We start from the raw sequence: 12,200 nt of genomic DNA on the forward strand, positions 1-12,200 counted from the left end.
TACCTCTCAGACATACTGCAGCAAAGCTTATAGCTCGGGAGTTGTTTGCTGTGTTCTGCCGGGTGGGGTTGCCCAAGGAGATCCTTACAGATCAGGGGACCCCATTCATGTCTAAAGTGACCAAAGAGCTATGCCGGCTACTCCAGATCAAGCAGTTGCGTACGTCTGTGTATCATCCTCAAACGGACGGTTTAGTCGAGGGTTTCAATAAAACCCTGAAAACCATGCTCAAAAGGGTGATTTCAAAAGACGGGAAAGACTGGGATATGATGCTTCCCTATTTGATGTTTGCCATCCGTGAGGTGCCACAGGCATCCACGGGGTTTTCGCCTTTTGAATTGTTATACGGGCGACATCCCCGGGGATTGTTGGACCTGGCAAAGGAAACATGGGAGCAAGAGCCCACCCCCCATAAAAGTGTGATTGAACACATTTTGGGTATGCAGAACCGCATAAGCGCGGTCATGCCAATTGTGAAGGAGCATTTACAGGAGGCTCAGGCCGCGCAAAGCGGCCGCTACAATAGACAAGCCACCGTGCGGACCTTTAAACCCGGGGATCGGGTGTTGGTATTAATCCCCACGGCGGAGAGTAAATTCCTGGCTCAGTGGCAAGGCCCCTACGAGATAAAGGAAAGAGTAGGGGTGGTTAACTATAAAGTATTGCAGCCCGGTAGGCGGAAACCTGAACAAATATACCATGTCAACCTATTAAAACCTTGGCAGGAACGGGAAAGCCTGATGGCTGTTTTTTCCCCATCTCCCTCTTCTTCGGGTCGTTCACCTCCGGCTCCAGCGACCTCCGGAGAGGATGAACCGGAAGTAAGGATTGGAGAAGCCCTCACCAAGACTCAGAGGCGAGAGGCCAGACGGTTGGTTCAGCAGAACCCCGATGTCTTCTCCGAGCTGCCCGGTAGGACCAGTCTGATACGACATGATATTGTCACCGAGCCCCACCTGAAGGTACGCCTGAAGTCATACCGGGTACCGGAGGCTCGACGACAAGCCATATCGGAGGAAGTAAAGACAATGTTACGCCTGGGGGTCATCGAAAAATCCCGGAGTGAATGGGCTAGTCCGATTGTCCTAATACCAAAACCCGATGGCTCCTTAAGGTTCTGCAATGACTTTAGGAGATTGAACGAAATATCCAAGTTCGATCTCTACCCCATGCCCCGGGTGGATGAGCTGATTGATAGGTTGGGACAGGCGCGATATTTTACCACGCTCGACCTGACCAAGGGGTACTGGCAGGTGCCACTGACGGAGTCCGCCAAGGAGAAAACCGCTTTTGTTACGCCGGAGGGTCTCTTCCACTATGTTGTCTTGCCTTTTGGGTTACATGGCGCTCCGGCCACGTTCCAGAGGTTGATGGACTTAGTGCTGGAACCCCACCAGGCGTATGCATCAGCGTACCTGGATGACATCATTATTTACACTTCCGATTGGCAGACCCACTTGGAACAGGTACAAGCGGTGGTGGACGCGCTTCGAACAGCCGGATTGACAGCCAATCCCAAGAAATGTGCATTGGGACTCACGGAAGCCCGCTACTTGGGCTACGTGATAGGCCAAGGAGTGATTAAGCCCCAAATTAACAAGGTTGAGGCGATCCAGAAGTGGCCTAGACCCCTGACCACGAAGCAGGTTAGGGCCTTCCTGGGTATCGTGGGGTACTACAGGAGGTTTGTAAAGGATTTTGCGGGACTATCAGCCCCCTTGACGGACCTTCTCAAAGGCAAGAAGTCCGTCATGGTGCGCTGGACTCCGCAGGCCGAGGACTCCTTCCGGGCCCTGAAGGGGGTCCTGTGCAGACAGCCCGTTCTTGTACACCCTGATTTCCGGAAGGAGTTCATAGTACAGACTGACGCCTCAGAGGTCGGCCTGGGGGCAGTGTTGTCTCAGGTGGTTCAGGGGGAGGAACACCCCGTCACCTTCTTAAGTAGGAAGCTCACCCCTCCCGAGCGGAATTATAGCGTAGTGGAGAAGGAGTGCCTGGCGATCAAGTGGGCCTTGGAGTCCCTACGCTATTACCTGCTGGGACGGCAGTTTCGCTTGGTGACGGATCATTCTCCACTGGTCTGGATGAGGTCCGCCAAGGAACGGAATGCCCGGGTTACCCGGTGGTTCCTTTCTCTGCAGAACTTCCGGTTTACGGTTGAACATAGGGCCGGTGGGTTGCAGGGCAACGCCGATGCCTTGTCCCGCGGCCCGTGTTTGATGGCGAGAGTTCAACCCCGCACGATTGAACTGAGGGGGGGGGGTATGTGAGACTGTGACCGGGGTTATCTATGACGGCCGGTATGTCTCGCCCCGGCTGTGCTCCCTCCATGATAGAAAGTAAATCCACTCCAGGGTTAATGCTGTTTCCCTACAGGCTGAAGGAAGGGTTAAATGGAAACAGGAACGAGAGCAGGTGTGCCGGGTGTGAGGGAGTGAACAGAACTCCCTGAGCTCTGCTGGAGAGGCACATGTATATTGTTGTGGACTTTTGTTTTGGATTAAACCGTGTGCTGTGAACCTTAATGCCTGGATCCCGTGTCTTCTGCTGCGCAGCCGACCGTGCTACCTCACATTAGACACATTATAGTCATACCAGATCATGGCATCATCAAGATACTATATAAATCAAGGTTCACTATTCTTTATATAACTAAAAACAGCCCATCCCTTAGGGTAGGGATGGGGTACATATCGGGTTACTAAGCAAAGCGCTTTGCTTAGTTACCCGATATTTACCCTGGCTACGTATGCAGGGAGCCAGCACTAAGCGGTGTACACTGGTAACCAGGGTAAATATTGGGTAACCAAGCAAAGCGCTTTGCTTACTTACCCGATATTTACCCTGGTTACCAGTGTACGCTGGTTACCAGCATACACTGCTTACACAGAGTTGGTGCTCGTTGGTCTCCCGCCGTCAAACACGCCGATGTGTGCTGCACAGCGGGAGACCAACGAGCAAAAAATGAACCAGAACAGTGTGCAATGATCAGCGATTTCACAGCAGGGGCCAGGTCACTGCTTTGAAAGAAAAGTAAATGAGTTCAGCTCACCTCTTTTCACCCTAGGATCCACCACCGATGCACGGAACGCCCTGGCCCGGGCGGAAGGACACGTGCATGGAGAAAAAAGATTTCCAGCATCGGAGAGACGGAGGGATGTATTAAAACTTAAGACGTTTATTTAGTCCATTAAAATCAGTATCACACACGAGGGCATCGGGGCACACAGTGAGAGACGCGGGTATGGACCTTGTCCTACGCGTTTCAACCTATTCGGTCTTAATCATGGAGTGAATAAGACCGAATAAGACCGATTAAGACCGAATAGGTTGAAACGCGTAGGACAAGGTCCATACCCGCGTATCTCACTGTGTGCCCCAATGCCCTCGTGTGTGATACTCTGATTTTAATGGACTAAATAAACATCTTAAGTTTTAATGCATCCCTCCGTCTCTCCGATGCTGGAAATCTTTTTTCTCCAGGTCACTGCTTAGTGTCACACACAGCGAGATCGCTGATGAGGTCACTGGTACGTCACAAAACCTGAGACTCAGCAGCGATCTCGCTAGCGATTTCGCTATGTGAGAATTACCCCTTATATTCTAATGTAATCTACACATTTAGATAACACGTGCACTAAAGATATTTAAAAGTTATTTAGCAGAAGGAAAATAAACTGATAGGGCTGACCTGGACTTGTTCCGGTATATAATACTGGGGTGTCCAGTCTGGAATCCTTCCCATACCGGGGTCACCATTTCCAAACTTCTCACAAAAATTGCCGTATTGAGGTTGGGAGTGCCCACAGCGGTGAGGATCATGGAAGGCAACATAAAGAAAGAACGGTCTGTGAGGAAGCGGAGAGTATGCAACATATATTAAAACCAGTACTGCTCCTATATATTACAGCTACTCATAGTATCATACATTCTTATTCCCATTAAATGAAAGTAATTTAGGTGTTGTCCTTGAAGCAAGGAAATAAATATATATTATAGTATATTAGCAATCATGGAAGGACTATTTTAATGTTTTTTTATTACAAAAAATATCTAAACTTTTATTTTGTTTTAATCATTTTGTCCAACATGGAAAATTATGTAACTTTGCATGTCACTTTATTAAAGGACTTGTCGTCATTCCTGTACACAAAAATGTTTGTAAGTGTCATCCAAACGCCTTCTTCAGTTCAGTTTATTTGCCTGCCTTTAGCTCCATTAATATAAGAATGTATTCATGAGGAGTACAGATGATTGCAGTGAAAGGATCAATACTGGTGATGAGCGAGCAGCCAGATGAAGAGCAATCCGACGCTCGAAAGGGCTCAACTTGTGTATCGAGAATCATAGAAGTCAATGGGGAACTTGAGCATGGGAAGATCTTCCAGAAAAATGCTTGAGTACCCCATTGACTTCCATTATACTTGAGTCATGCCCATGGGAGCATCCATTTGCTCGTTGTGTGTGCCGAGCACCTGAGCATGGTAGTGCTCGCTCATCACTAGTCAGCACGTGTTTCTTCCTCTGAGTGTTGTGCATATCAGAGCTGAACTGACCCTTTCACTGTCATCATCTGTACTCCAAATGAGTACATTATGACATCAATACAGCAATAAAGGCAGTCACTGGGGAATAGCAGGGGTTTGGAAACTTTTTCCATGCAATTTTTACAGGAAAAAAGGCAAATCACCTAATAAACTGATTTGTTAAGTTTCACAACTTTTCGTGATGGAAAAAATGTATTCTAGAAAAATGTAAGCTACTCTTTAATCCTTGTCATAGGTTAGTTACCCTGATAAAAGTCAAAAAGGTGGAGAAGCCAGGGAGGAGAATCAAGCTGGCTTTGCCCTAAACACATGTAACATGGCTTGATTGACGTTCCTGAAAACAGGATACTTTATCCCATGCCCAACTGATATCTACACATCTGCCTGGGCAGCACGGTGGCTCAGTGGTTAGCACTGCAGACTTGCAGCGCTGGGGTCCTGGGTTTAAATCCCACCAAGGACAACATCTGCAAAGAGTTTGTATGTTCTCCCCATGTGTGGGTTTTCTCCATGTTCTCCGGTTTCCTCCCACACTCCAAAGATATACTAATTGGGAATTTAGATTGTGATCCCCAATGGGGACAGTGTTACTGATGTATGTAAAGTGCTGCTGAATATGTTAGCGCTATAAAAAAATAAAGATTATTATTTATGGTCTTCTAGTTCTGGTGCATGGTCTGGGCTTACATTGGGGCAATGCTGGACTTTGCTGCAGTTCACAGGCCGTGACCCCTACTTGTGGGTCCAGTTTACAGATATAACATTACCAATGTTCATTTTCACCTCTGATCTTTGCTTTGCAAAAACTTTCTGACCAACAATTTAATCCGGGTTATGTTGCGCCCAACCTGTAGCACCGAGCTGTTCTCTTCTGTGTAGGCAAAGTCAAATGGATAAACCGTCTCTGGTCCCACATGTTTTTTTCCAATAATACCTTTAACAAAAGAAAAAAAAATATTAGCAGTAGAGTTATCATTTTCATTAAGAAAGCCCGATACTTTACTGCATTTCCTTTACCTGTCCGTATGCCAGCCTGATGGAGCAGTAATGGCAGACTCCGGACATCATCGAAAGAGTTGAAGTGATGCACGTCTTGATGGAGCCCATAAATACCATTCTGGTGCTGCAGATATAATGCAAACATTACAAAACAATACTGTCCAATGAATATTCCATGACATTGCTCCATTGCTCGCCCATAATACAGTCAGTTAATTTCAGAGTAATCAGACTTATGTCTCACAAGGCATTAACGTTCTAGGGTTCCATCTTTTTCTGCCGTCCCAAATAAAATTGTATTTTGCCGTACTGATCCCGAATCAAAACTGACAAGTACAATTCCCAACAGTCTATTTTCCATAAAAATAGACCCTCCCATTCATTAGGGAAAAGAATAATGGCGAAATAGGCAAGAAGCTGATTTTCTAAAGAAATACAAATACGGTAATGATGACGGGTAGTGTCACTTCAGTGTCTGAACATACTGCACGACCTCTGCACTGGTCGCTAGCCGGTGATGCTCTAATACCATGGCTCCTGATGGATCACAGCGTGTAAGCAGTTTAGCTTTTAGATTGATGACACTCTTTGTCCCTTTCCTTTTGTTGCAGTAAGCTGGTATGTCATTAGCTCTCTGCTGGGAGCCATGGGCAGGCTACTTTATATATAAACCCCAGCAGACAGTTTCTGGCTGTCAGTTATATAGTTTTGGTAGACCTGGTCATTCTGATCTCTTGTGCCAGTTGTGCAACTCTGTACATCCAGTTGTCTGACCTTGACTTGTATTTGGACCACCCGCTTGCTGTCTGATTTTGTCCCTGACGTGACCTCTTGGTATCGACCCTGTATGACAACCCTTTCAGCCAGATTGCTCGAAACGTCAGCAGCTTACTTTATTATACTGCCTTGAGGTGCCTGCATAAGTACAGATCCCTGTACAGGTGTTAGGGCGGCTTTGCACACTACGACATCGCAGGTGCGATGTCGGTGGGGTCAAATTGAAAGTGACGCACATCCGGCGTCACTTGCGATGTCGTTGTGTGTAAAACCTTTTTTGATACGATGAACGAGCGCAAAAGCGTCGTTGTCGTATCATTGGTGTATTCTCCGACATTTCCATAATGCCGCTGCAGCGACAGGTACAATGTTGTTCCTCGTTCCTGTGGCAGCACACATCGCTGTGTGTAAAGCCGCAGGAGCGAGGAACATCTCCTACCTGTCTCCCGGCTGCAATGAGAAGGAAGGAGGTGGGCGGGATGTTTACATCCTGCTCATCTCTGCCCCTCCGCCGCTATTGGCCGCCTGCCGTGTGACGTCACTATGACGTCGCACGACCCGCCCCCTTAGGAAGGAGGCTGGTTACCGGCCAGAGCGACGGTCGCAGGGCAGGTAAGTGCATGTGAAGCTGGCGTAGTGATAATGTTCGCTACGCCAGCTATCACAAGATATCGTACCTGCGACGGGGGCGGGGACTATCGCGCTCGGCATCGCAGCATCGGCTTGCGATGTCGTAACGTGCAAAGCCCGCCTTAAAAGATGAAGGCAAGGGCAACCAATGAGAGTGCCTAGCACTAAGCCTGTCCATGGAAGCCGTATTAACAGCTGAAGAAAACCTAGAAAATGACTACACAATATAAGGCTCAACTCCAAAAAAATAAATAAATTTCAAGTTTCAAGAGGAAATGTCCGGATTATGATAAAATGAAAAATCTTTACTGAAAAAAAGTTAAAAGAACATGATAAAAATACACAAGAAGGATTTCACCGTTAGAAAAATAAAAATAAAAAACACATAATTATATATGTACTGTATATATATATATATATATATATATATATATATTCCCACACACACTCACACACAAACACACACACACACACACACACATTCAAGATATAACCATTAAGCATCCAAATTGTAGCGAACAAAAATATTGTGATATTATGCCTGAAAAAATCTACAATGGCGTCAATGGATGGAAGCAAGATGGCTACAAAAATAGAGAAGATGTACAGGTATAAATCATCAATTGAAAATACATGGGACAACAAAAATGTCACATAGATTCGGTAGATCCACCACAAGATGGCCTCAGTGGACCAAAGTGTGGAAGAAAGATATCTTTATTTATTTTATTCACTTACAGACCGCCATTAATTCCACAGCGCTATATATACATCATCATCACTGTCCCCATTGAGGCTCACAATTTACATTCCCTATCCGTATGTCTTTGGTGTGTGGGAGGAAACCGTAGAACCCAGAGGAAACCCACACAAACACGGGAAGAACATGCAAACTCCTTGCAGATATAGGTAAGGCTGCTTTCACACTACGTTTTTTTAACATGCGTCATGAACGTTTTTTAACACAAAAACGGATCCAGTGCAAATGCGTTTTGATGTCAATGCATTTGCAATGGACTCGCGTCAACATGCGTTTGCGTGCGTTATACTGAGGATCCAGCGACTTGCAGTTTTTTAACGTTATTCAAAAACGCTACTTGTAGCGTTTTTGAGCTGCGTCCAAATACTGTTTTTCACTGGATCCTGACTATACTGCACGCAAACGCATGTGAACGCTGGCATGCTGATAGACAGGATCCTGCTTGCTCTACTGAGCATGCCCACAAACCAGCCTGGCGTGATCAGTCTCTCTCTCCCGCCCTCCCTCTCTCTCTCCCCCTCCCTTTCTCTCTCTCCTCTCTCTCTCCCCCGCCTGAGAGTGGCGGACGCTCATAACCAAGGTAAATATCGGGTAACCAAGCAAAGCGCTTCGCTTAGTTACCCGATGTTTACCTTGGTTACGTGTGCAGGGAGCAGGCATCCCGGCTCCTAGCAGCTACGGACGCTCGTAACCAAGGTAAATATCGGGTATCCAAGCAAAGCACTTCGCTTAGTTACCCGATGTTTACCTTGGTTACCAGCGTCTGCAGCTGTCAGATGCCGGCTCCCAGTCTATCACGTTCAGTTCCCCTCACTCCCGATCACATGACTTCAATGCCCGCCCATAAACTTCAAGTGGCAGGATCCTGCAAAATAACACATGCGTTTTTCTTTGTAAAAACAAGATCTACGTTTACAGCAAAAAACCGTTCATAACGCATGTTAAAAAAACGTAGTGTGGAAGCAGCCTTAATGAATGGAAAATATTCAGGTGGACTTCATATGTCAGAAATAAATAGGACAAGGGATATGTCACATAAGTATTTGCAAAGTGTCAAACTGATGAGCACCAAGTAGATACAGTGAGAAAATAGATACAGCAGGTAGGTAAGAAATGTAAAGCCCAGTATGGAAAACTGCCTGTAGAAACAATGCAAATATAGACAAAGAAATTTGCATTAAAGCCTACACATGAAGCAGCATGAAAACCTGCATATAAGTAAATATAAGTACAGTAAATGAAAACCAAAGACCATTGAAGGCTAGAGCAAAAAATGCAATTATAAGAGTAAGGCAAGAAACCTTGTGGGTCAGGAGGCACCCCTATAGGCGTTTTGCATAGTGCTTTTTTCTAGGGGGTTGTTATTTGGTATATAAGGCCAGTATTTATCTAAGAGCCCACCTATAGCTGTGCGCCAGTTATGTACGGGTGTCAGGCTGCCAGCAGGGGGAGCTGGAGTCCTGCAGGGAAAGACACCACACGGAGCTGAATGAGCAAGGAGGGGAACTCCCAGTGTGTGCTAATGCAGTGTCTACCAGCATCAGCCGGACAGCTGAAGCTGTGGGGCATGTGGGGGATGGTCAGACGGGTCCGGGTCATACACAGTACAGGCAGCAGGAAGACTGGAGGAACTAGCAGAGGAGGAGTCGAAATCAGGCCGAGGTCAGTACCAGAGGAAACAACCGAGTGGGTAGGTAGGAGAGGAGGAAACAACCGGGGCTATTGTGGGAAGGAAGGAGGTGGGACAGAGGAATGGCAGAACGACTAGGGGACAGAACACAGACAGAGGCTTAGGACACAGAGAGGGAACAGATTAGGATCACACTTACAGGGACCAGCACTCACAGGCAAAGCAGCGCTAAGCTTATAGCCGGCGCTGGTTCACTGGAGATGACAGTATTTATAGCATCCCAGCTCCGGAAGTGAGGCCCTGGAGAAGGCTCCACCCCCTAGCCATGTGGACGGGGAGGGGAAACCGTGACAGCGGGGCTCACACTATCCACATCCCGGACTGGAAGCTCAAGGGTCGGCGTCTGCTGTCACTACCACCTGCCCACACCAGACACGTCAAGGTGTGGGAGAAGAGCAGCACGTCAGCGAGATGCATAGCGGGAAGCATGAGCGCAGAGACAGATAAATACATATTGAAGTGCTCATAGAGAAAAGGAATAAGGTGCAGAGTGCACGTTTATTCTAACTATACAGTGCCTACAAGTAGTATTCAACCCCCTGCAGATTTAGCAGGTTTACATATTCGGAATTAACTTGGCATAGTGACATTTGGACTGTAGATCAGCCTGGAAGTGTGAAATGCACTGCAGCAAAAAAGAATGTTATTTCTTTTTTTATTTTTTTTTTAAATTGTGAAAAGTTTATTCAGAGGGTCATTTATTATTCAACCCCTCAAACCACAAGAATTCTGTTTGGTTCCCCTAAAGTATTAAGAAGTATTTCAGGCACAAAGAACAATGAGCTTCATATGTTTGGATTAATTATCTCTTTTTCCAGCCTTTTCTGACTAAGTAAGACCCTCCCCAAACTTGTGAACAGCACTCATACTTGGTCAACATGGGAAAGACAAAGGAGCATTCCAAGGCCATCAGAGACAAGATCGTGGAGGGTCACAAGGCTGGCAAGGGGTACAAAACCCTTTCCAAGGAGTTGGGCCTACCTGTCTCCACTGTTGGGAGCATCATCCGGAAGTGGAAGGTTTATGGAACTACTGTTAGCCTTCCACGGCCTGGACAGCCTTTGAAAGTTTCCACCCGTGCCGAGGCCAGGCTTGTCCGAAGAGTCAAGGCTAACTCAAGGACAACAAGGAAGGAGCTCCAGGAAGATCTAATGGCAGTGGGGACATTGGTTTCAGTCAATACCATAAGTAACGTACTCCACCGCAATGGTCTCCGTTCCAGACGAGCCCGTAAGGTACCTTTACTTTCAAAGCGTCATGTCAAGGCTCGTCTACAGTTTGCTCATGATCACTTGGAGGACTCTGAGACAGACTGGTTCAAGGTTCTCTGGTCTGATGAGACCAAGATCGAGATCTTTGGTGCCACCCACACACGTGACGTTTGGAGACTGGATGGCACTGCATACGACCCCAAGAATACCATCCCTACAGTCAAGCATGGTGGTGGCAGCATCATGCTGTGGGGCTGTTTCTCAGCCAAGGGGCCTGGCCATCTGGTCCGCATCCATGGGAAGATGGATAGCACGGCCTACCTGGAGATTTTGGCCAAGAACCTCTGCTCCTCCATCAAGGATCTTAAGATGGGTCGTCATTTCATCTTCCAACAAGACAACGACCCAAAGCACACAGCCAAGAAAACCAAGGCCTGGTTAAAGAGTGAAAAAATCAAGGTGTTGCAGTGGCCTAGTCAGTCTCCTTACCTTAACCCAATTGAAAACTTGTGGAAGGAGCTCAAGATTAAAGTCCACATGAGACACCCAAAGAACCTAGATAACTTGGAGAAGATCTGAATGGAGGAGTGGGCCAAGATAACTCCAGAGACCTGTGCCGGCCTGATCAGGTCTTATAAAAGACGATTATTAGCTGTAATTGCAAACAAGGGTTATTCCACAAAATATTAAACCTAGGGGTTGAATAATAATTGACCCACACTTTTATGTTGAAAATGTATTAAAATTTAACTGAGCAACATAACTTGTTGGTTTGTAAGATTTATGCATCTGTTAATAAATCCTGCTCTTGTTTGAAGTTTGCAGGCTCTAACTTATTTGCATCTTATCAAACCTGCTAAACCTGCAGGGGGTTGAATACTACTTGTAGGCACTGTATAAGGATACATGACTGCAAAAAATGGCAAAATAAGAGTGATAAAGTGCTAGTGCATAGAATTGGAGAAATAGATTTGCTCAATAACTCTGATATAGAGGAGTGATATAGTAATAAAGTGAAAAAGGAATATGAAATAAAAGTGAATGGATACATGACAAATAGTTGTGCACAAATATTTCTATAAACAAAAAAAGAAGACTGAGTTGCAAAAGGCTTAAATTTTATTAGTACAAAAGCATCATAGCAAATAGACAATGTATAAAAAAGTAGAGACAAGTGGTATATGCCAGCAGGTGGCGCCCTCACCACACACAAGGCACATAGGAGCGCATAGTAAATGAATCCATGAGTACACAGCTAGGGCATACCTATAAAGCAGGCAGCCCAAAGCTGGACTAATTATAAAACAGACAAACAGTGCTCCTATGCAGTTAATCCAAGACATAGTAAAATCAGTAATACATGATAAACATGAACATAACCCTGAATCAAATGCAGTATATAAATATGACGTACCTATGAGTGTAGTGAGAGCCCAAAACCCCGACCTATAGGTTTCGGTGTTAATCCTTCTTCCGGGGGTGGTCTCTAATTAAAACAGCTGTCCTTTTAAATGGTAGCTACCCAATCACGTCTATGTTAGTCTCAACCAATCCCATCCCACATTATATGGAGGTTCCTCATGATA

At 46.0% G+C, this 12,200-nt stretch overlaps 1 protein-coding gene across 2 annotated transcripts in view; it reads right to left on the reverse strand.

The window, feature by feature from the left end:
• SGSH (N-sulfoglucosamine sulfohydrolase) overlaps window positions 1-12,200 on the reverse strand; it is a 70,342-nt gene that overhangs the window by 29,054 nt on the left and 29,088 nt on the right. Inside the window, exons 3-5 of one of the 2 annotated variants that reach the window (XM_075349701.1) lie at window positions 5,565-5,670; window positions 5,331-5,481; window positions 3,692-3,848 (exon numbers count right to left, since the gene is read on the reverse strand). In XM_075349701.1, coding sequence (XP_075205816.1) covers window positions 3,692-3,848; window positions 5,331-5,481; window positions 5,565-5,670 — 414 coding nt within the window. The remainder of the gene's footprint in view (window positions 1-3,691; window positions 3,849-5,330; window positions 5,482-5,564; window positions 5,671-12,200) is intronic. The other variant, XM_075349702.1, reaches the window with a different exon arrangement.

The sequence above is a fragment of the Anomaloglossus baeobatrachus genome, chromosome 5 (assembly GCF_048569485.1).
Source record: "Anomaloglossus baeobatrachus isolate aAnoBae1 chromosome 5, aAnoBae1.hap1, whole genome shotgun sequence".
Taxonomy (NCBI): domain Eukaryota; kingdom Metazoa; phylum Chordata; class Amphibia; order Anura; family Aromobatidae; genus Anomaloglossus; species Anomaloglossus baeobatrachus.